Source organism: Numenius arquata, chromosome 3, assembly GCF_964106895.1.
Source record: "Numenius arquata chromosome 3, bNumArq3.hap1.1, whole genome shotgun sequence".
Lineage (NCBI taxonomy): Eukaryota > Metazoa > Chordata > Aves > Charadriiformes > Scolopacidae > Numenius > Numenius arquata.
Genome location: NC_133578.1, coordinates 40,027,526 through 40,052,864, shown reverse-complemented (window position 1 = coordinate 40,052,864; position 25,339 = coordinate 40,027,526). Strand labels below are relative to the sequence as shown.

At 41.5% G+C, this 25,339-nt stretch overlaps 1 protein-coding gene across 1 annotated transcript in view; it reads right to left on the bottom strand.

Moving 5' to 3' along the window:
- The window catches only part of SPAG16 (sperm associated antigen 16), a 320,746-nt gene that overhangs the window by 32,279 nt on the left and 263,128 nt on the right, over window positions 1-25,339 (bottom strand). The window contains 1 exon segment of the mRNA XM_074145844.1: window positions 23,919-24,039. Within this exon segment, the coding sequence (XP_074001945.1) occupies window positions 23,919-24,039 (121 nt within the window).

Below are 25,339 nucleotides of genomic sequence, written 5' to 3'. Positions count from 1 at the left end.
TGTGCCCCAGTATATCTGCTACAGTTTTCCTATCCAGTTGCACACAAAACCAGCTACTTCCAAAGAAGGGTTTCTTATGGAACAGGTGATTATGCTGCCCATAAACATCACTTCCTGCTTTCAAGTCTAAACTTTCTACCCATATTCAAAATATATCAAAATATTTTGTTTGACACATTGTGTGGTCTCATTGTGCATAGAAATATCCATTCGCTTTTCTATCCTGCTAAAGTCTTGGCCTTAGTGTCTCAAACCTGTCTACAGCACCAGCGATGGAAAGTTAAAAACATTCCCAAACTCCCCTCTGTCTTCTCTGAGTGTTGTCATGTGCACTCAGCAAGGTGAAAGAGTACCTGAGCCAGACACAGATCTGATAACTTCCTGAGATATATAGACACATCTCAGAAAGCAGATATCCCTGGCAAAAATGAAAGAGTTTTAAAAATTAATTCAGAAAAAAATTGTCTGCATTAGACACGCACATCAACAATCCCGCTCCATAACAATGTTCAAGCACCTACCAAATTAAATGCTACTTCTTATGTAGTAATCTTCTCAGTGTTCAATCATTTGAACATTCAAGCCTCAAGAACATTGTTATAAGAACTGTCATAAATAAAAAGTACTACTTACACAGCATTTCACACCCTGGAACAGACTGAGCCTCTGTTGAAGTCTTACTCTCCAATGAGAATGGAATTAGCGCCCATTTTACAACGTGGAGAAAAGGAAGTACGCTGGCATTCGTGACTGAAAGCTGTGGGAGGAATCCTGACACTATGTTTAAGCAGAGCTGGGCAAAACAAAATTTCATTCTATTTCTCAGATACAGGGAGAGCTCAGCACGATTCTTAGCCTATTATATATGCTTTGCAGGTCAAAATTTTCAGCCACATGATTTTGACTAGTAAAGAATGAAATATGACTGAAAGTTTGTCTTTTCAGAAGACACCATTATTTTTTTTTTTAAATGAGAAAAGCATTTTTTTTCTAAAAAAGTGCTTACAGTTCAATTTGACTATAAAGCCCAAACAAATATAAAACTCTGTTTTGTTTTTTGCTCATTCTCCTGTTCCATCTACCTCATCACCAGGGCCAGTATAAGTAGTTATTCCTAGATCTGAGAAGTAGAACACTTTCATTAATTTTATTGGTTTTGTTATTTTTCAGTTTAAACCAGATTTTTCCTGATTACTGAAAGAAAGATAAGCAAGGATTTTTTTTTTTGTAAATTAGAAAAAATATGCATTTAACAAAACGAAGCTCAAAAGGAAAACATGTGAAGCACTTTAAATGCCAGTGACCTATAACTTGCATTTCATTCTGCAAATTTTCAAATAGAAGTTTAAAATCTTAACCAGAGCACTGTGGCTTTGCTTTCAGCCAGCTCTGCTGGGCTTGTGTCCTTCTCACCCTGATTCCCCGCAGGGAATTGCAGGAGGCAGGATGCCCTGGGGTCCCCCTCCAGCCAGCAGACGCTCTACAGCAGCACAGGGTTTGTGATCCCTGATGTGGGAGGGCTCTGCCCTTTGCACAATCCCCGCTGCTATACAGCAGGGTCACTGCAATGACACGGCAGAGCGAGTGTCTGAGCTCAAAAAGAAACTCATGCCCTTGCAAGTCTTCAAGCCCCACACAGGACCTCTTATCCACCATAAGAATATACGGCCAGAATAGCCTCTCAGGTCTCATCTGGATGTATATCTACCCACTGTACAAGACAAGATGGCACAAGAAGCATTGCACTATGAGAGATCACATTATGTTCATTTTCTCTTCAGTGAACTGAACTGCAAATAAATGACTCAGAAACCAGCATGAAATGAGGACATATCACCAACAGGGTTTTATAAACGTTATTTGTTAGAAGAAGTAACTCTCCTAACAATATACGACCCATGACTAATTTCAGGGGGTCAAGGTGATCTTTGCCCTCCACTGTGTAGAGTATTATTCTTCTCTAAAGAAGTTCAGAGGTTAATGAATAAAGTGTCAGCAAAGAAGAAATGAGACTAAGCAAGAAAATGCTTGTTCTTGGGCTCTGCTATAAATAATGCTCTCATTAAAATTCTGCCTTGGAAGAAAGGCAAGTCCATTAGTCTAGGAGCTAATTTTTACTGGCTCCTTAGATGTATGCATATTAAAAATTCAGCTTTTATAATTGCCAGCCATCAACCACCTAGTCAGTGCTGTTCTTGGAGTTTTTAATTATTTACTTCATTTGCATAGACACTCCAATTTATGATCAACCATTTAGTTATCAAGGGACAGTTTTAGTAATTCCTCTTTTACATTTTTATTTATTCCTTTTGTATCCCTAGCAGGAGCCCTGAGAGGGCCCTGCCCAAGCTGCGCGGCACTAGGACAGGCCCACCCCGGCACTGGCCGCCATGACACCCGGCCTCGCTCGCCCGCACCCTCTCTGCCCGGACCAGGGCTACATCTACAGTGGGGCTACGTGGCACCCGTTAAACGCCCGTATCCCACCTCAGAGAGCCACAGCAGGGTGTTAGGACAGCCCTCCTACACGATACCTTAACCTCCTCCTCCTCCTCAGCTGCTGCAGGCCCTTGCCTGGCACCTTGGCCTCAAAAGAAAAAAAACAACAACCTGGCACCTCAGTTAAAAACTGGCTGGAGGGCCAGGCCCAGAGAGTGGTGGGGAATGGAGTTAAATCCAGTTGGCAGCCAGTCGTGAGTGGTGTCCCCCACGGCTTGGTATTGGGGCCAGTTCTCTTTAACATCATCATCAACTATCTGGACAAGAGGATTGAGTGCACCCTCAGTCAGTTGGCAGATGACACCAAGTTGGGTGGGAGCGTCGACCTGCTGGAGGGTAGAAAGGCTTTGCAGAAGGATCTGGAAAGGCTGGATGGATGGCTGAGACCAACGGGATGAGGTTCAACAAGGCCGAGTGCCGGGTCCTGCACTTGGGTCACACCAACCCCACACAGTGCTACAGGCTTGGGGCAGAACGGTTGGAGCTGCCCGGCAGAAAAGGACCTGGGGGTGTTGGTCGACTGTGGGCTGAACATGAGCCAGCAGTGTGCCCAGGTGGCCAAGGAGGCCAACAGCATCCTGGCCTGGATCAGGAACAGCATTGTGAGTAGGACTCCAGAGGTGATCGTCCCCCTGTACTGGGCACTGGTGAGGCCCCACCTCGAGGGCTGTGTCCAGTTTTGGGCCCCCTACCACAAAAAAGACATTGAGGTGCTGGAGCAGGTCCAGAGAAGGGGAACGAAGCTGGTGAGGGGTCTGGAGAACAAGTCTTATGAGGAGAGGCTGAGGGAGCTGGGATTGTTCAGCCTGGAGAAAAGGAGGCTGAGGGTAGACCTTCTCACTCTCTACAACTCCTTGGCAGGAGGGTGTAGTGAGATGGGGGTTGGTCTCTTCTCCCAAGTCACAGGCGATGGGACAAGAGGAAATGGACTCAAGTTGCGCCAGGGGAGGTTTAGATTGGAGATTAGGAAAAATTTTTACACTGAAAGGGTTATCAAGCCTTGGAATAGGCTGCCCATGGAAGCGGTTGAGGCACCATCCCTGGAGGTTTTCAAAAGACAGGTTGACATGGTGCTTAGAGACACGGTTTAGTGATGTGGGGGGTTCTTTTGTATGGTGTTTTGTTTTGGGTTTTTTTTTTATCAGAGTTAGGTTGATGGTTGTACTAGGTGATCTTAAAGGTCCCTTCCAACCTAGACAATTCTATGAATCTAAAAGAGGAGGGAAGAGCTCACAGCCAGGAACATGTTGCTTCTTTCCTACGAGTGCTCTGGCACTTTGCCCCAAAGCTGTTCTCCTCTGGGTTTCCAGCTTGGGGCTGTTTTCCCCTCCTCCCACAACCTTGCTCTGTTGTCTGAGGTTACCACTCCGCTGTGAAACCTACCCCTCAACTCCAGCAGCGCCTTTCTGCATTACGAACAGGTCCCAGCTTTTTCTGTTCATACTTCTGAGCAGACTGTACACGCTTCTCCTCAAAACGCTGTCTGCCCAGCTCCTTGGACACACAAAAAGGAGAGAAAATATATAGGAAGATGCAGGCTTTGAAGAGAATGAGTTCTGATGTTGCACAGGAGTGTGCCTGTCCCACCGCTCCCCCAGGCGCATGCTGCGGGCAACCAGGCTCCACCACCACCAACGCACCCTTCAGCTGGACATCGTCCCCCCGGCCACCACCGGCCCAGAGACAGCAGTGAATCTTGAAAAGCCACCCAATTCTTTTTTTTGTTAATCCTTAAAAACAACTAAATTATCGAACGAAAGACGTGTTGTCTGTCTTCAGCGTTCAACAGCAGGCTCCGGCAACAATGGGAATGATTGATTTGTAATCCCCGGTATCATTGTGCTCCTCCCTGGGTACCATCTCTGACGGCATTTTGCAGACAGGATACCAGACAGCAAACGCGAAGGGAGCAAAGCAGCCTTGCCTGGCAGGGAGGGAATTGATTACCAATCCCTCTTTCTGCCAGGCAGAATTTCTTTGCTGCAATTCATACTTTTCAATGGGCTGTCTACAGACAGCCTCCAGATGGCTTTGGGGGGAAGCGAGGGCAATGACACTAGAGATTACAAATCAATCACTATTATAGAGCCTTTTATTTGGTAGAAGCTTCCGAGCAGAAAACAGATACCAAAAATATATAATACGTCCTGATTTTTTGTTTGCTGTTTCCTTTCCTTAAGCTCTTGTATGCTTTCTTTTCCTCCCGACACCACTCCTTTCTCTTCTTTCACTGTTTTTACTTCCATCTTTCTTAGTACATATTTCTCATTTATACTTGATTTTATCCTTCTGTCATCTTTCTCAGTGCTAACCCACGCTATCCATACTTACCTGATACAGAAGTAAAACATGACCCTTCTACTCTACGCTGTCATCCTCCCATTCTTTCACACCCGGATCCCTCTTCTCAAAAAATGGGACAGTAACACTGACAGAGAACGGAGCGAGGTCTACCTAATTTTTATTGTCTTGAAGCCATCTCATATATCATTCTGACTGCTTCTGCTCATAGCAGGATGTCGGGTTTCGTACGATAGGATCCACGCAATAATGAGAGAAGGTAAAAGAGAGTCTGGCGAAAGATGATAGTAGCCCCTCAGCAGCAATATAAAACATCCAGCGAAAGCTCCCCATACGTCAGGGTACATCCACACTGCCGGGCACTGAAGCCATGGCTGCCATATGTGACACTTCTCATCGGTGCGTTAATTTTATAAGGGAGATCATGGATGGAGTCCAACCCAGCCAGAGGAAATCAGAACATAAGGTTATTCCAGAGCCTTCACGCGAGAACAGTCCTGAACATGCAGGTCTGATTTTACTTGCTTTTATGCTTTCTTTCATGTTTTAATTCATGTCCTCTTATCAACAGAGGTATTGTCAACTGGAACAAGTGAGGTAAGTATTGACAATATGGTTGTTGGGGGGAAATAAAAACTTTATAAGCAATAAACCTGATTGAGATACAGGTCAGTTTACATAACTCAACTGATATGCATTTGGTAAAATAAACACCAGAGGTGCTGAAAATCACCTTTTAAAAAGCTTTAGCTTACTGAGTTGAAACAACTTTCTGTCCTAAAATGGTAACAAGTTTAGATTTAAGTAGATTTTTAGAAACTGAAAAATAGATCAAAATTGTCAAAGGAGAATATCTCAAAATTCTGGTGCCACTACGGCTTGGTTGTTCAGAACAGAGATTTTATCCATGTATTGATAAACAGAAAGCTTTCAAACTATTGACTTTTCATCCTAGGCCAAGTAAGAAGCTCAGAATCTCAGAAATGTGTTTGATTATTAAAAAAAAACCACTTCCTCCCAGGAAGGATGTCACTTTATTGTTGTTCCAAGATCCAAAATTAGGATAGAAAACCTGGATACACCTCTCTGATAACCAGCATTTCCCCTGCATGAAACATCCATTACGAATTTCTAAGTACACCAGCTGTTGCGAGCGACACTTCTGAGTTATGACACAGCTCCTATAAGGCAGACTACACAACTCGGTTCAAGTCAGTCATGTTCCACCATTAGATGAATTACTACAGCCAGAGAGTAGCACTTTTATAATAAAACAAGAGCATAAAGCAGTGGGCTAAAGGCTGCAGAGAGGTGAGAGACTGCCATGAAAACAGCATGGCTTATACAGCAAAGAGTGAAACTGAGATTTGACGTGTCTGGCTAAAGAAATCAACACCATGTCCCCTCTCACCTCATTCAAACTCTAGAGAAACACGGAGAGATGCTGGAGGATGTGTTTTTCACTTAAGGTTTGTTTCACTTTGGGATGGCTTCAGTTGCACAGTAGCACGGTGAAGTCAAGAAGTGAAAAGAAAAAAAAAAAATTAAAAAAAAAAAAGCCTGCATAACTCATTTTACGCATCTAATACAAGATACGGGGATCCAAATTTCTATTTATGGTAAAATTTTTTCACAGTATCAATTCCAGTCAGACATACTTGGGCTCTCCAAGTCTTCAGCAGCAGAGCAGCTCTTTTGCACAGCCCACGCCAGCACCGCAGACTCCAAGGTCTGTGCTCTGCCCACTTCAGAAGCCCTTCTCGGGGGGGGCAGCACTGAAACCCTCCTGCTCCTTCCCAGGGGATGAAGAAAATTTTTACCGGGACGCTGCCTAGCATATAGAAGAAGTTTATAAAATAAAGATGTTTCCATGAAATAGTTGGGTCAATCAGCATTTTATGGTTAAATTCTTGTTCATTAGATAATTTTCAAATGATCTTAAGAGAAATTTTGTATTTAGGTCTGTAACATATCCTTAATCTCTATCATCATGTGACTATCAACAACAATAATTCTGTTTACTCTATTGATTCAACTATTGGAAATCTTGAGATTTTGACAAACTATTTCTTTTTATTATGCCATTTCTGACAGTACAACATTGCCGAAAATAAATAGCAGGCAATTATTTTAATATACTCTTACTGCACGTTACTTTAGAGGATTGTTCTAAATTGCTAAATACAGAACCAATGTATCTAAACAGAATTATTTAACACCAGTATGGATTAGCATTATACAGTCAGGTAGGCAGAAACTATGGATAGAAACCACAATTCTTTTTCCATTTCTTGTCTTAATTTAAGAAAAGGGCTGCTCTAGAACAAGTCAAAATATTGACTTATACCAGAAATAATACATCCTTCAAAATCTCTGGTAATTTGGTGATGCTCATCGAGCAATTTGGTGATATTCAGAAAACTTATATTATTATACACTATTTGCAATCCAAGTTACCTGCACCCGAAGGCTTGATCATTTCCTCTAAACTCATATACACAAGGGAAGATGATTTATAGAAAAAGAAAACAATTTTTTGTGGGTTTTTGTCTGCAAATGCTGGCAGTAAGCCACTGTTTTTCTGAATCTGTAATTTTTATGCCTCTCTGTTAGGCAGATGTTTATCTAAATCATTTAAATCTCTGTCTTTTCTGTTTTAGACACATTTAGTATTAAAGGATGCTCCCTGAGTAACAGCATACATTAAAAGTTAATTAAGAGGAAGTTAAAGGAGAAGGAAAGTAATTACTTTTTTCATACCCCCAACAGACATTTATTTCATTTTGGCAGGTTAAAAATGAGAAAATTTTGAATAAAGGTGTGAAAATCAGCAATACATTTTTTAGGGAAAGGCTTTATTATCCATTTCCTTACATGCTAATTAAGAAATGCAATCCACTTGCTAATGTTGAGTGAGACTAGTAAGTAATATAAGTTGCTTCATTAATTTGTTTAATATCCAAACTTTTCAAAAGTGGCACATCTAATTCGAATAGCAGGCAGTTATGGGCTGTCATCACAAAACAAACCCATTTTTGAACATTACACTAGCAGATGCTATTTACTGGTTTTTTAGTTATTATGCAATATCAAATAATAATGTCTTTATCATTACAGGTTTAATACAATTATTTACTCTTGACTACTAATTAATGTTTCTGAGAGAGCAAAATATATCTAGAAAAATGTTTGTGCACACACTCCCCCACACTTGTAGACACCCACTTCTAAATTTGCAGGTATGGGTTCAACAATTGTTTAACCCTTATTTATAGCAAGTCACACTCCACTGAAAACACTAGGATCTAAATTAAAAATAAAACCTTGATATGGATATGTGCATTTTTTCCTCCAGAGAAAGAGTACAGTTTGGATTTCAAAAAAAAAAAAAAAGTAATAACAAAAGAATGTCACAAAGAAAAAATATCAGTCTTTGCCACAGCAAAGCTGCTCTATTTAAAGTAGGACAATTATTCTTCTAAAATAAAGCCCCTCAAGCTTCAAAGATGTTATCTGCCCTGATGTCAGGTCTCAGAAAGACTGTACGGGAGAGGAGTGCATGCACGCCCTTAAGGTTGATCAGCTGCGGGGTGTCCTTAGCCAGCCCCAGAAAGGCAGTCCCCCATGGGGGAATGTCAGCCCTCTCCCTGCCTACGCTCAATTGAATCCAGCTGAACTTCATCATCATGGGTCATGTCTGCTGCTGTCGGTGGCGGGGGAATTTGAGACATGAGGCTTTACATTATTCAGAGAGGATCTGACAGAGAGCTAATTTTTAATAACATGATTAAAAGGGAACCAAAAATGGGAATACTCTACAAATCCATAACAGATCTTGTAAAATCCATTTTCCAAATTTGGAAAGGAAAGATTTTTTAGAATCATAGAACGGTTAGAGTTGGAAGGGACCTTAAAAATCATCGAGTTCCAACCCCCCTGCCATGGGCAGGGACACCTCCACTAGAGCAGGAGTCAAATTCACAAAAAAAATAATGCCCCTATACCAAAATTCTTCAAGCATGTTACACGGTTTTTCCCAGGATAAAACTGCGGGTTTTTCCCCACCCCCACCCCCTCAAAGCATCTTCATTTCCTATGAACTTGACATTTTTTGAAATTCAAATTATACTAATTACAAATAAGACTGAAGCCTATTAACACTTTACCTGTGGAAAATAAAGTATTTGGGCCGCAAGTTTCTTATGTGAAAAGGTCTGACTCAACCAGCTGCTCGTGGCATGGATGGGCAAGGGTAAAATCTGGCTGGAGGGCCAGCCCCAAAGAGTGGTGGGGAATGGAGTTAAATCCAGTTGGCAGCCAGTCATGAGTGGTGTTCCCCAGGGCTCGGTATTGGGGCCAGTTCTCTTTAACATCTTTATCAATGACCTGGATGAGGGGACCAAATGCATCCTCAGTAAGTTCACAGATGACACCAAGTTGGGTGGGAGTGTCGACCTGCTGGAGGGTAGGATGGCTCTACAGAAGGATCTGGAAAGGCTGGATTGACGGGTCGAGGCCAATGGGATGAGGTTCAACAAGGCCGAGTGCCGGGTCCTGCACTTGGGTCATACCAACCCCACGCAGCGCTACAGGCTTGGGGCAGAACGGTTAGAGCTGCCTGGCAGAAAAGGACCTGGGGGTGTTGGTCGACTGTGGGCTGAACATGAGCCAGCAGTGTGCCCAGGTGGCCAAGGAGGCCAACAGCATCCTGGCCTGGATCAAGAACAGCATGTACTGGGCACTGGTGAGGCCCCACCTCGAGGGCTGTGTCCAGTTTTGGGCCCCTCACTACAAGAAAGACATTCAGGGGCTGGAGCGGGTCCAGAGAAGGGCAACAGAGCTGGTGAGGGGTCTGGAGAACAAGTCTTATGAGGAGCAGCTGAGGGAACTGGGGTTGTTCAGCCTGCAGAAAAGGAGGCTGAGGGGAGACCTTATCACTCTCTACAACTACCTGAAAGGAGGGTATAGTGAGGTGGGGATTGGTCTCTCAAGTAAGAAGTGATAGGACAAGAGGACATGGGCTCAAGTTGCGCTAGGGGAGGTTTAGATTGGATATCAGGAAAAATTTTTACACTGAAAGGGTTATTAAGCATTGGAATGGGCTTCCCAGGGAAGTGGCTGAGTCACCATCCCTGGAGGTATTTAAAAGATGTGGAGACATCATGCTTAGGGACATGGTTTACTGGTGGACTTAGCAGCACTAGGTTAACAGTTGGATTCAATGATCTTAAAGGTCTTTTCCAACCTAAATGATTCTATTATTCTAAGTTATCCCATAGCCCTTCTCTGTGATGGTGGCAGTGCAGGAGAGACACAAAGATAACCTGGGGGTTGGTGGGAGAACATGCCTGACAAGGCATGTTCATGAGGTCTCCAAAATGCTGCAGAGCCAGAGAGGGCAGTTCTCTCTATTTCTTACTTAACCAAAGGAGAGAGCATGGTGGCCAGGACCAACACGGTTAGGAATATGGTTAAAACATTAACTGTGTTGCTGTATGCAAATTTTCACTAAACACAGAAGGCAAACAAAAGAAAAATTACAGAGGTGTGTAATTGTCACAACTATAAAGATAAACTTCAAAATAAGTGGCAAGTAGAGTTAACATAAGGGCATTTGCCAAGAGGTTGCATACTTCCCAAGGCGCAGGCTCTGAGACAGGTGGACACGCTACCTGCATTTCCAAAAGCATCAAGTCCCAGATTCAACTTTCTAGGGCTCCATCTCACCTAGTAAAGCCAGTTGCATGCCCTTACTGGATGAGGCTGGAAAGGAGGGGTGGGTTTGGCAGCAGGATTGGGGTAGATCTTGGAATGCCATGTACAGAGGGGTAGATCTTGGAATGTCATGTACAGAGGGTCCCACCTGGCCTTACTCGAGTCCTGACCACTCCTGCTCTTCTGTGGCTTCTCGCTAAAGCAACTCTGTTGCTTTTGCACAAACCTAGTATAAAACAGGAGACATTTAAATAAAAAGTAGGACTCTGGCACAGTCGTATCGGCATAAATCACCAAGCACCTCCTTTCCTGTGAGCTCGTTCACAATGGAAAATTGGACTGTTGATATTTATTCTAGTCACCAACAGGGGAAGATTACGTACAAAGGCTTTGTCATACTGCTAAATTTTGCTTCTCGCCTATCAGTTTTGTCCCAGTGTTTCCAATCTGCGTATGATAAATGTCTTCTTTCTGAAAGATTATTGCTTCTTTATAAAACATTTTTGAGGAGAGAGAGAGTGGAAAGAAACAATCAGCTTAGTAAGGGACTGGCATGTAAAATACTATCATTTGCAAAACACTGGCCTGAAACGCACTTGGAGGCAGAGAAGCTGGGCTTGAGCCACAAAAGAGGAAAAACAGGAATGCAATAATCACATATTTATTTTTAGAGAAAATGAAAAGCTAAATAAACTGTAAAACTAGTGTTTACCGGTAAATCCTTTTTGTCCTGAAAACCACGCTGAGTGATGCGGGAACAGTCAGTTCCCAGGGGATCAACTGGTGGTACCTTTTTGGCAGCATCTCATTCCTCCTGTGTTGGTGCCAGGACACTTTAGGTCCTAAAACAATTAATTTTAGTAGTGCTGCAGCAAACTATTGCCAGAAATCTGAACTTGAGAGACAACGATGCTGCTGCTGCTGCTTTTTTTTTTTCTGTCCTAGCTCTGAAATCACCTTACAATCAAGAGGGGCTTTGAGACTGTGCTCCTGAAAAGAAGCTGACGGACCTCAGCCTGCCAGGAAAACAAACACAAAGCATCCAAAGACACCATTTGTGAAGGGATTAGTGTACTCACGATTGGATTTAGCACGGGATAGCGTATGCGACTTGGGATTTATGGTAGGGATGAGGAATTTTGTGCTGACTGCTTTGACAAATGTGCATCTGTGAGGTATACCTAATTGTTCTAAGAAAACAAAGGAGATACCATTAAACATAGGAGGAGAAAACACACAGAGGAAATTCTGTAAGCGATCCCATGGCACTCTGAGGAGAAGCTTCAGATGAAGAGCCTGGGCAAACGTTACAATGCAAGAAAACCTGGCTGTTAACTAGAATGACACAGCAGTTCACACTCCTGATCGGAATACTGTCCTGTTGTTAAGAAAGTCCAGACTGGCACGGTGACAGAGACAGATCTCTCTTCATTGCTTCACATAAATTACAGCATGCAATTAGCATTGTATTCATTGCAGCTGAGTGGGGACACTTGGGGTTCTCAGGATACAAGAACAGACAGTTCTCCGCAAAGTGAGTCACTACTAGTTTTGACAATTTCACAATTACGGCGCCGTCACATTACTCCGTCTGCAAGACAACAAAAGAACACGCACTCCTCTTTTTATAGGCAATATGAAATCCCATCAGGGTAGTCTACTGGACCAATTTTAAATAGAACTGTACAACACAAATTAGGTGCTGCCTCATTGCTTCCCCTCTCCAATAGCCCATGCTAATGTCTCCCAATGTCCACATCAACGCCGTTCAACACCTGAAGCTCCTTCTCAGGACAACTGCCATATATTTTTTCATTTCTCCACCATTTTAGCAACAAGATCTATCTTTCATTTGTACCCTTTTTTATCCATTTCGTATCCTAAATTAATCCTTTCTATGGAATAACCCAAAACACGAGTGGAGAAAAAGATTCCAGAAAGAGAAAATTGAGTATGTTCGTATCCTAGAACCTCAGCTGATCCTTAGATTATCAGTACAGCACACTGCGAGATGACAGGACTCTGACTTTTTAATGTGTTTTTTTCACACCGTATGCTGCAGTCTACATCAACAAGAAAGGGTGAAAGGGGAGATGGAAAATAGGTGAAGTGATATGCCTGCTACTCATAGGCACGTTCCTGGCTGTGTGAGGAAGAGAAGCAGCACCTCCCAAATTTCATATCCCTTTCATGTTAGACCAACCACGCTGCCTCTTAACATAAAACGTCCTCAAATATTTATCATGCTTATAAATGTGGAAGCTGAATTCAATTACAATCAAAGAGTTGCATTTTGGCCTTGGACCACAAAATGTGAACACCATCTCTCTATGCTGTTGCCTTGGGGGTACCAGAGCATAAAACTGTTTTAAATCTGTGTCTGTGTGGCAGTTCTCTGTCATTAAATATGTACTACAAAAAAAAAATATCTATCATATGGAAAATATTCTAAGTATGAATTACCACTGCAAACTTTCACTACCCATTGATGCTGCAAGGAGCATTCTACTCAAAAACAATTTGACAGTCTACAGCTTTTCCTTCAAAACTAGGACCCTCAACTATTTTACAGACAACACTTAAAATTGACTACTTAAGCTTTCTTGCAGCAGCAAGAAAATATTTTTAAGCAAATATCTTGCAAGCTCTGAAATTCCAGTTTTTTGAACACACAGCCGAAATCCTAAAGGTCTGCCTGCTTTTCAGTTCAAGCTGTTTCCCAGACAGTATCTCTTTTGCTATTATGAAAAGGACACGCGAGCGGGAAGTCTAAAGAAGTCACCCACTGAGGCTCCGGGAAACCAGAATGGGAATAAATCTACACACAAGCAGTAGCAGTTAGAAGGGAGTAATCTATACAAAGAAACAGATTGATTCACCACGACCATTTTGATTCAGTATTTACCAAACTGGAAAGCTATTTATTGAAAATATATTACTTACCTCACAACATTATTGTTAGTAGAAAAGAAATTGATTTGTAAGGTTTAGGGTTTATTTGGTTTTTAATAGATCTTTTTGAGAACGCGTAGCCACAATCACCATGTCATTAGACTTGCGAAACTTAATTTCTTACAGCTATGTCTGGGAAGGGACAGTGGAATGCATGGTTTGATATATAACAGTTCATGCTTGGACTAGAGAGTCTAGTCTAACCTTCAAATTTAAAAAGTAAAAAGCCATCATAGCACATTTTGTGTAGACAAGTGTCTCCAGATGTCTTTCTTCAACCTAACAGAACAGCAGCTCTGTATTTAGTAGTACATAAAAACAGCTCATGGGGAAGCCAGACAAAAGGAAAGATAGCAAACTACCTACTCCTTCAGCATAACATGGTAGAGCATTGTAGACTCGCAAGTGGAGAGGCTGACATGCTAATCCACTAAAAGGACCTTTCATAAAACGTTCATGTCTATAGTCTACTTTCCTCAGCTAGTATGCAAGGAAAGAAGATTCCACAATTAATTGTGGAAAGGAAAAAGAGTATTTAAGATGCAGTGCCTTTAACTTAACAGTCTAACAGATTTATTTATTTCTCGTACAACCTGAATGGCATAGTAATTTCCCCCCCTGCTGCCTCATCAAGAATAGGATTTGGTTCTCAGGAAATGTCTTGAAGCAGAATCTGACGGTAGCAAGCACGACAATTACTACCTAGAGAAAGCGTTTACAGTTGCTGTGCACAGTAACTATTCATGGGAGCTCAGTTCCCCAAATGTAAAAGTAAAATGTAAAATGTATAAAGCTCACAATATTAGATGACTCCTAGACAGGTCTCACATACGTTGCTTTGATGTACATGCTTCTCTGAATTCAGTCTCCCTTGGTTTAATGAATTTCCCTGTGCACAGGAATACACATGTTCTACAGGAACAGGAGGTGCCAACTATGGCAGGTGTTTGCTTAGCAAATTTCCACATCCATGCTTCAAAGTTTGGCTTAGTTTCCAATTAGCTTGCACGTGTAAGCAGCATGGTGATACTGAACTACATTTAGAACAGGCTGCAGAACAGGCTGTCTTCATACCTGTGAACTATTGCACCAATTAGCTACTTTCACAACGATATGTAAGCTGGACATTTTATACTGAGAGATCTGTGGCAGAGGGTAAAGTGTTTGTAATAGAGCTTTCATCTCAAATGTGTTTCCTTCTCTGGCTTGTCAGGACACGATAGCTAAATTTCGGAGACGATGCGAAAGCTGTGACTGATTTTACTTCCTATAGTGTTGTGAGCACCTTGTGAAAAGCCTGCAGGACAGAATACAACCAGTATGGAACTCGGTAGTTCTCCATGCAGGGGACGGCAAAGGGTGCCTGGCTGTGTACCTTGCCTACAAGGGGTTATTTTTTCCTGTAGATTCCAAACTTTCTATCAGTTCTTCAATCCTTCAGTGTCACCTCTCACTTCTGCTCTGTCAAAGGCGGCAGCGCTGAGTGGTCTTTTGAAAGTTTTCTAGCAAACACCTTTGTGCTTTCCTCGCTGCTGCCTTTCACGCTTATAAACATCCATGAACGAACCTGACTGACCTCTAAAAATTTCCCTTTGCTTCTCACGCTTACAAAAAAGTCGCTCACAAATGCTCTGTGTAGTACAAAGCATTGTTTATGATGTTAAACAGTAACATAATATTTTCACTGAAATTTTGAAGCTTCTGGCTTCTGCCTTGGTTATCAGCTGGCCGGAGTAGAAGCATCCTAAGGGCTATGTACCTTCTACTGCACTTCACACCATGGAGGCCTGCTCTCGGAAGAGAGGTGATCGTATAATATCAACTAAGCAAATGCAGCTATTATTTTTAATTCATTGAGGTATTGTGTGGCCAGTCGTAAACTGGTAGGGACCTTATTACACACATGCACACACTAAATTGCTTTTTTACTAATGACTCATTTGTTTTATACTTGCCTCTTTCAAAAAAAAGCGATTAAGTTGAAAATGACCTTTTGAAGATTGTACTTGTGGACCGATCTTTTCATTTTTAATTACTTTCTTTGCTTTAATTGTTACATTAGGAACTATTAAGAAAGCAGCCAGCTTCATAATCAATAATTTAATTAGAGTTTTAGGACCGAGAAGTCAATGCAAGTGTTATTGTGTAGTCAGGCCTTTCCCAAAGCCTTTGAAAGAACTTTACTCCCATTTTGTTTCAAAGTGACATTGGCGACATAAAAATTAAATTCATACTTACTGCAATATATCATGCACACGTATTATAGATATACGCAGGCAGCTGGTAAGAAGTTCAGATTCAGGTCAATCTATTTACTGCCCAGACAGGAATAGAGCCTGCTTCTCTGACTTCTAAATAATCAGCGACACAGCCAAATGCCAATACACTGGACACTCCGACGGAACCCACCCCCTGTACAGCACACCAGAAGCCATGGTATCTAAGTGTTTACTGAAATCTATAGCCAGACTTTTCCCCTGGCTAAAACTTCAAATATTTTAAATTAATCTATTTACAAGTCTCTAATTACTACTAATATTCTAAGATAACCAGCAGCAACTGAAAACTGATCCACTCTAACTTTACAACTGATGAAATCTGATTAAATCAGTGGTGAATTAATACCCTCCTCCTTTCCACTGTTGTCTCTCTGCCTGCCCTTGCAAGTTTATACCACTTGGGCGTCAGCGACACATCACAGGGAGCTTTCGGTGGAGCTGTGAATTGCACGGCCTCCCGCCCGGAATATGGACATCGCTCATGTGTAATTACAGGCGTGTGTTTCACATGACTGCATCACTCCAAAACACCTTGCCCAGAAACAATCCCCTAGCTGGTAAGGCATGAGTAAATAGAAACTAGTGCACTGAGACACGCAGGGCTAAAACACCTCCCCGCATCAAGAGCAGGCTGGATGGGGCTTTGAGCAACCCGATCTAGTGGGAGGTGTCCCCGTCCATGCCACAGCATTGGAACTCGATGATCTTTAAGGTCATGATCTTCCAACCTAAACCACTCTATGATTCTATTACCATCATTAGATTAGGGGGGACTATCCTGAGGAACACGAGGGAACCTCGGCACATGGATGAAAGAGATCCTCGAACCAGAAAAGAAGGTTTAGTGAAAGGCACAAAAACTTGCAGAGGTGGCTGCAGTGACCTGCTAGAAGGGAGGTGGGCAATCAGGAGTGCTGGGAGGTTTATGAGCTTGGCAGCAAAGAGGAGTTCAAAGGCAGTTACGCCTATAGCTTGCTAGGGAAGGATCAGAGGACTACTCTGACCATGGGAAAGGCAGTAACACAAAAAAGGAGCCAAGACTTGCTCTAAAACACGCAGCAAGTTAAGACCAGGCTGAGCTACACTGCAAGAAATCTTGCCTGAAGGGTGCAATGGCACTTCCAGCTACAGGAGGAAACTCAGGCAGAGGACCTGGGGAAACCTCAACGATACAGGAACAGAAGCAACAGGCTGCTGAGGACCCTGTCGCTCTCTTCTCTAGTAGCAGCTTAAATGACTGTGAACACCCTGATGAAAAGGTGTTACTTTAGTCTGACTAAATAACTACATCACTGCCGATATAAAGCCATTTATACATTTCACATGAATTAGGAATCAAGCTGGATATTAAGCTTTAACATACGTAACTGTCTTGTCTTCTAAAAGACTTGCCCTTGAAATGAAGTAATAATGTGGCTTTTCTACATTGAAAGACAGACAGTGTTAAAAGGGGCTGCCTTCCCACTGGCAAAAGGACTCTGACGTCCAGCGGACAGGCCCAGGCTTGTCAATGAACAGTAACAGCTTAATAAAACAATAATTATAACCTCTTAAGAGCCACTAATTCACCTGGAGCTTTGCAGAACAAGGTAACTTGTCTGATCTAAAATGTTTAGAGTCTAATTTAAACCTAGTTTAACAGGGGAAAAAGCCCACGAGATCAACTGATTATACAGTTTATTAAACTTTGGATTTAATGGTTTGATTTGGGAGCAAAGTCAGGAAGGCAAGAAAAAGGAGGGACAAGTCACTAATGGCAGGCCAAATGGAATACATAGTTCCAGTCTGAGGGTTATTCTCGGGACAGCAGCCACATACAGTTTGAAGGGCAATGGTTTTCCTGCCTCTCAGAAGGAAAAAAACAAGCAGCAAAACAAGAACATAGGATATTTTCTTGCTTGTATCTGAGTTAATGGATCCAAATTCCAGAATTATATGCTCATTATTTGAAATATTTTATTTTAATCCACATTTCCACAGAAGTTGCTTTGGAGGAAAGTCAGAATGTTGCATTTTTAAAAATGACAGTGACCATATCAGCTTTTTTCCCAACTATTTTTCAAGATTAGAAAGAAATTAAGACATTTTTCCTCAGCGATATTTTTGGTTTTGAAAAAATTGGCACTAACCTCTAGGAAAACGTCCCAAATAGATTTAACATAAACCTCTTCAAGTTCTACTTTTGTCTTTCTTGGAGAAAACATAATCCTTAGTCATAGCTATTTGTTCTCGATTTCCTATTTTACTGGGACACATACATTCCTTTTCACATTAAGACAGGGACTTTTAAAACATGAACCCATCACTTACAAATAGGTAGAACAGAATCAGGACACAGAATTTGTTACACTTCATGCCAGAAACTGGACTCATCCTTGCATGTCCCTTATTTTCAGCAAAATAATTCAATTACACTAAGAGATTCGTAGTTTGCATGGAAGATCTCTTCGCCTCCACGACTGACGACTTCAATCTTTGACCTACTTTTGAAGAGGATTGACTTGAACCATAAACTGCCTGTCAAAGATTTTTTTTTTTTAAATGACCCATCCTGTCTATCCACTCAGCTCTTGAATTCATTCCTCAGAAGTTCAAAAGAGTTCAAATAAAACTGACAAATCCAATACCCTGAGGATATTCTGACTGATAATTTTGTGTCTACAGCGTTTACTCAGGGATAAATCAACTGGACTAGGCCAAAAAAAAACCACCCGTAAAGACGACCAGATCGGCTTTTAAAATAACTCCCTTTGGCTGCTCTGAGCCCGTCTCGTATGCCTGATCCTTTAACACTGCCATTTTTCCTGAATTTGCCTCGTGAATTCCCACTCCAAATGAATACAGGCATAAAAGCCTCCACCCCAGATAAGCAGCGTCCCTACAAAGATCTGGGAGTTCCCACATACTCTAAACCTGACAAAAAAAGTTCTGACAAAATCCATGTTGAAAACCAAGTAGTCCAAAGGATAATTTATATTTCACTGGAAGAAACTGGGGAGACCTTATTAATGCCCACAAGTACCTAAAGGGTGGGTTGAAGGAGGAGGGAGCCGGACTCTTTTCAATGGTTTCCAGTGACAGGACGAGGGGCCACGGGCACAAGCTGGAACATAGGAAGTTCCATGCAAATATGAGGAAGAACTTCTTTCCGGTGAGGGTGGCAGAGCCCTGGAACAGGCTGCCCAGGGAGGTCATGGAGTCCCCTTCTCTGGAGATCTTCAAGACCTGCCTGGATGCAGTCCTGAGTGATGTGCTCTGGGCAACCCTGCTTTAGCAGGGGAGTTGGACTAGATGATCTCTAGAGGGCCGTTCCAACTCTGACAATTCCGCAATTCCATGAAACAAAAACAGGACAGGTTATTTTAGGGAATTACTAATTTGAAAATTACTAAATTCTGACAAAACCAGCACTGAAAAATAAGTGGTCTAAAAGATAATTTCGTTAGAAGAAAGAAAAAAAAAAGGTTATCTGAGGAAATTACTATGTTGGAACAATTCCACCGAATTTAATCAAGCGAACTAGCTTTCAGGCACAATACAGCTGTAACAGGAACCACAGTAGGGATGTCCCATGCCATGGGCATCACACCGTGCGGAATGATGGGCTGTATTGTGAAGGAAAAAAGACTGGAGCTTAGATCAGCATCGTTGTAATTATTCTACATCCATATGAAACACATAAGCAGCTAAGCCTTCATCATTAAAATGCTGCACCACAGCTGGCAACCTTAGCAGAGAGATGAAAAACTGGTGTACCTAAGTATTTGTTCTCTGGTAGGACACAGCGTGAAAAGTCCTTTTAAACAGCCACTGTCCTCAAATGATCTGTATGCCTTAAATGCAAGACCGCAAAAATGCAAATTACACTGCCCCAAATTCCTGGGGATTTGCTCTGCTATTTCTTTGAACTCACAGACAGATCATTTCAGGATCTAAAATTCCGTGGGGCAGATCATGAAAAGACAAGAAAGAAAAGTCCCAGGCAGTATCTTACCACCACCATCTTTAGGCCCTCTGAAGAACAAGGGTAGTGGCGTTGCTGTGGATGACGGGAAAAGTGGAGCCTGACAGGAGAGCTGAGCACCCACTGCCGCTTCTCCTACCAGATGGGGCATTCATTTGGGTTTCCCTGCTGTTGCCCAGAGACCTGACGGCATGGAAACTTATACTCTATCACACCTTGGCTAACATTCAAAAGCAGAAAATGATAAGCAGACACCATGAGTACAGAAGCCTCAATTTGGTAGGAAATAACGCTTTAGAACGGGCTGTACATAAGACTCTTCTTTATCCAATGCCACATTTAAAGAAAAAAAACCCTGCCCTAAAGGAACACCCAGCTGCCTCTCATTCTTTTCACTGACTACTTCTTCCTAATGTCTTTCTCTCAGTGTGATGTGGCCATAAAAGCCCAGCCTGCCCTACTGTATAAAGTGTGGCTGTACCACACTCATGAACGATTTCCAGGAGCTAAGAGAGAACCAATTTCTTCACGCCCACGAAGAGACATGCCTGGATGAGCGTGGAAGGAGGCTATGCCTGGATTCCCACTCCCCTCCCTTGCTTTGGGGTAGGTGGAAACTTTACAGCAGTCTCTGAGGAGTATGATGGCCACAGACGGGTTCTGGCTCGATGAGAATGAGTTATCTATTTGCTGCTTTTAAGGCAGGATTTTGGACAATCTCATTCTGTTTTTCCTCTGAGATTGGTTTCAAAGACCACGCTACCTCAGAACTTCTAACTTTTGAGTGTGCTGTACAGCCCACAAATTACTGTCAAGGATAAAATTTGCTGCACAGAGCTAGAAGTCGCATCTGGTCACTGTTCTGCTGTGCTGTCTTACCCGTATTTAAGTCATCTTTGACCCAAACAGTAAAAAGCTGACATGTGTGATGCCTTCCTGTCTGGGTGTCAGGGATGTTAGTTTGATCGAGCGGTGAGAATGGGATCCTTTCATTTGTGTTATATGCCAGCAGTCTTCTGCAAAAGGAATGCAGAAAAATAGGGCTCGTCTTAAATCACTAGGCAACATCGCATAAAGTCAGGAATATATCCTGGATAATTAAAAAATGAAACTATGAGCACTTGAGTATCAGTGATCAGTAGACACCAAAATGGACAACAATTATCACACTATCTCAGTTACTTAGTATTTCACAAAATCAAATAGAAAAATAGAACATTGTAGGAATCTAACTTTTTACAGAGCTGTGCGTGTGCTGACTTAATTCACAAGAATAGTATCACCGATGTGAATGGGACTGTCCCATTAAGTACCCACAGATGCCTTTCCAAGTCCCTGTCGGACACTTTCCTTAGGGCATTGCTACTGAATGCTGACTTCTAAATGAAAGTCACCGCACAACTTTTAGAAAAATGAAATATCCAGTTATAGAACCTGACATTTCAAAAATCAGAAAGCAGATGGGATAGTTACTAAATCAATAAGTTTCAAACATGTAGAATGAAAACTGTGAGTACTTTTTTTCCCTCTATTTAATTATTTAAGTGTATAAATATTTGGCATTTTATCTGAGAAAGAGCAAAGATTCAGCTTGGCTCAAATGTTATCCAGACAAACCTGACTAGCCCCAAAAAATTACTCATCAGAACGTGGGGGATGCAGACGAATGGCAGACCGCTTATCATCAGAATTAACCCAGGCAGGTGAACTCCTACTCTTGGGGTCTTATGTTCTTTTGCACCTCTCACATTTATCATTGGACACACTCTGCAATTCATGAGATGCTCGCTCTGATGTGTCAGCAAGAAAATATTCTGGTAAAAAGCCAGAATATGCTTGTCTTTCTATGAAACTGGCATAAAGAGAAATAAATTCTGCAGCTTATCTTGGCACAAGAGCCATCAGCTTTACTGGCAACAAATTCCTACCGATGAATTGCAGCCTCAGTCTCATACATCTTATCTACCGGGAGTCTAGCATGGCATGAGGATGGTTCCCATCCAAATCCAACACCAAATCCATATTTTCTCCCAGAATGTTTGGAAAGAGCCATAATCATCTAAATACTATTCATCCTTCTCATTTCCCTATAGGCAAAAACTATTTGTTAGTTTTGAAATTGCAGACAATGTGCAGTAGATTTTTTTGAAACCACTAGATACGACCCTACGCTATCCAGAAAAAAAAAAGTAATGTCATGTGTTTCAAAAGTCTGAAGGCTGCATTATAGCTTCATCTTAGTAATTACAAAGATTTATGTCCCATTCTGGCCCAAATTCAGAGCTCGTTGTCCATTCAACTTGCACTGCTTTGACTTACAGTTCTCTGTATCCATTATCTTTAATAATAAAGAGCTGACTAAAGTTAATGATTGAAGAGCAAGATGTGATTAATAATATGAATCTAATTTATGAGAAAACAAACTGGAGTATGATTTTCATGTTTCAGTAAGATTATCTTAAATGTACTCCTTAATGCTAATTGATCTCACAGAGGTGAGAAAATATTCTGTTCCAAATTAATGGGAGAAAATAATTCATCTTCTTTTTTGGAAGGAACATTTGATATCATTCAGTATTTAGAGGGAGACAGCATCTTCGCAGTGATTTCACCACTTAAAGTGATGCTTCAATGTGGGCACATATCTGAAATCTGCAAGATTTCCCACCGAATAGGGAAACAATTCAACAGAATAAATACAAAACTAAATGACATGTGAAATGTTTTCTTTTCACAAAAGATCTTTCCTATCTTAGCAAAATTAGCCAAAGCTGAAAAGCAGTGCTGGTGAACAAAAACTGAGTAGGCTTTTTCTGTAAGTTTATCAAAGAAAAATACTTTTATAATTCTGTTAATCTGCTATGAACAGGAGATTACTGAGACATTTGCAAGACAAAGTTCCTTGCAGGATTTATTGGAAACAAAACAAAACAAAGCAGAAATCTGTTTTTTCCGTCCAGTTTTTCACTTTTGTTTGTATTTCAAAATTTGTTTCTCTTTTTGAATTATTCATATTTGGATATCAAGTATTCTTACAAACCAACACATTTAAGAATAATGAGTCTTGACTGGCTTCATTTTAACTTGTTTTGCTTTATGTCCAGGATTATTATTAAATGACCTTCTATTCAGTCTGTTTCTATGATCCATAAATAGAAATTCCCTAATGAGCGTCTCAAATATTCCACTGTCATTTTCATGTCAGTTTTTCTTATCCTACCTTTGTATAGCCATGATGACAATACCTGCTAATACACAGCAATAGCTCTTTGCCTCCTTCCTCTCAAATCCCTTCCACGAATACAACTTCCTCTAACCTGGGATGGATTCTTATATCTTTACACTGTTTGAGAAATGCAAAGTGACCAGAATACCAACTGAAGTAGCAACTTGAGAATTTCAAGAGTTGCTCTATAAGAAATGCCACAGCAGCAGCAATAATTATTGAATTTTCTGATGAAAGAGAAAGAAATTCCTCTTGCACTGTTCCCGTCTTCTACTTGAACAGGATTTACATATTTGGTCTGCAAAGCAGCAGGGACAAATACAGTCTCCAATGCCCTAAATCCATTTATAACTATACCAAAGAACGAAGGTAGAGATGAATAAAGGAAAAGATGCAGAGTTTCTGACACTACCTACAGTAGTATATTAAGGAGAAAATAATACACATTCCATGAGAAATCAGCAGTGAGTTCTGGGGCTGGGGTGGGGGGGGAAGCCCTTCAAGAGGAAGAATAAATATATTAGACTTCTATGCAGCTTGTGTTACTTCTATGGCATTTTCCCCCATTACTTTTATATGTACCTTAAAGCACACGCCAGCACGTACAAAAGAAGCCCGACAAAACTGACCTTGAGTTGCTCTATCTATTGAACTGACACAGCACAGTGTGCAGCAATGCAGTCTTCCAGACCCAGACCATCAGTTGCTAAAACCACCACCACCTAATTAAGTCCTCCTGTTTAGTCAGTGATCTTGGCGCATGTCCATTTGTTGCACTGTGAGAATTCAGTCCTTTCAGATGTCAAGGAAATGTTACACGGTGATATTTTTGGTCACAAGATAATAACTGTGTTAGTGAACGCTCTACTGCTAAATCACCCTTACTTTCTATTTTGATTTTATACTGGCTTTTGTTTTTCTCACACCGAACATGCCATCACTTTGCTTGAATTCAAGAAAGACCAAGAAAAAGACCGTTTACCGTTCTGGCATCCCAGAGAGATAAAGTCTTGTCAGCAGAGCTAATGAGGACAGTGTTGGACAACGGAAGAAACTCAATGCTATTAACCCAACCTTTATGGCCACACATCATGTATCTGCATCTCTTATTACAAAAGAAGATGAAAGAAATACAGCATCTGCCATTCAGGGTAATAAGAACAAGAGAAAAGTTTAGGTAAATTAGTAATGCATTTCATGTATCTTTCCTAGCTATTCTTCAGAAAAAACGAGCTTTGACAGCTATTCATCACCCAAGCACTACACCACAGAGAAAATAAAAAAAACCAAACCAGTTAGGGTTTGCTTCCCAGTAATGAAAGCTATAGTGGGAAGGTAAAAAGAAATGGAGAAACAAGTTTTAAAAAAATGAATTGTGAGGACCAACAATGAAAGCATCACTTTCTGTTTCCTGGGTGCATCCTCAAAAGCCTTGTTGATACAGAATTTAAAAGGAACATGGATGAAAAGGTAGGATAGGGACAGCACCATTTCCTTCTTGCTTACAAAGGGCGTCTAAGAAATCGATAGCACCATGCTATAGATTGCACCTTGAAGAAAGCCAGAGAGTGCTGGCAGCCTGACATTCTTCTCAAGATCTACAGAAAGAAACTAAGTGATGTCTGGGAGTTCTTCACTGAGGGTAGAGTCTTGTCACCGTGGACACCCAAGAGGCCTTTTCCCTGAAGAAAGTCTCTTACTATGGGTGAGCCCCTAGCCATTATAAGCTGTAAGTTCTTAAAGCAGATCTGAGGAAACAGAGGTGAACCCCAAGAATCGAGGTCTTTACCATGAACTGACCACAGTTCCAACGGAATTACTCTGTGACATGGTTCTGGAAGTTCTTCCAACGCTGAAAACTTCCAACTATCCCAGTTTCTCCCAGCTGATCAGCTATGAAGTAATACCCTAGAGATATTTGCTTTGTTTTCTTATCTTTTAATGAGTTAATTTCTGAGACAACACTATTGATCCTTCTCAGTTCAGGCTGTCAACCTGATACAGATGGAACACAAGACAGAGGCTTTTCCCATCATAAGGAATAGAGACACAACCACTATGACACTGCTGGAGAGAATCAGTCCTCTCACAAAACAGCCTGAAGTTGGCTATATAGCTATGATCTTATAAAAGCTTTTTGGCTTTTGTTTTGTTTTCTGCATGCACACCAGAGAAGAACGTTCCTTAAACCAGAGTCCAGAAGAGAAGGAAGAGCCCAAGGATGCCTCACCAGGAGCCCACACAAGGTAAGAAACAAATCCGGGTTATTAAAACCAAACAGAACGGCAAAGGCTTAACTCCCACACGAGCATGTCAAGAAGGGAGACAACTGAAATGAACCAGCATTCACCACTCGTTATGGCTGTACACAAGAGTCATCCATGCTGATAGGGTTTCAGTCTA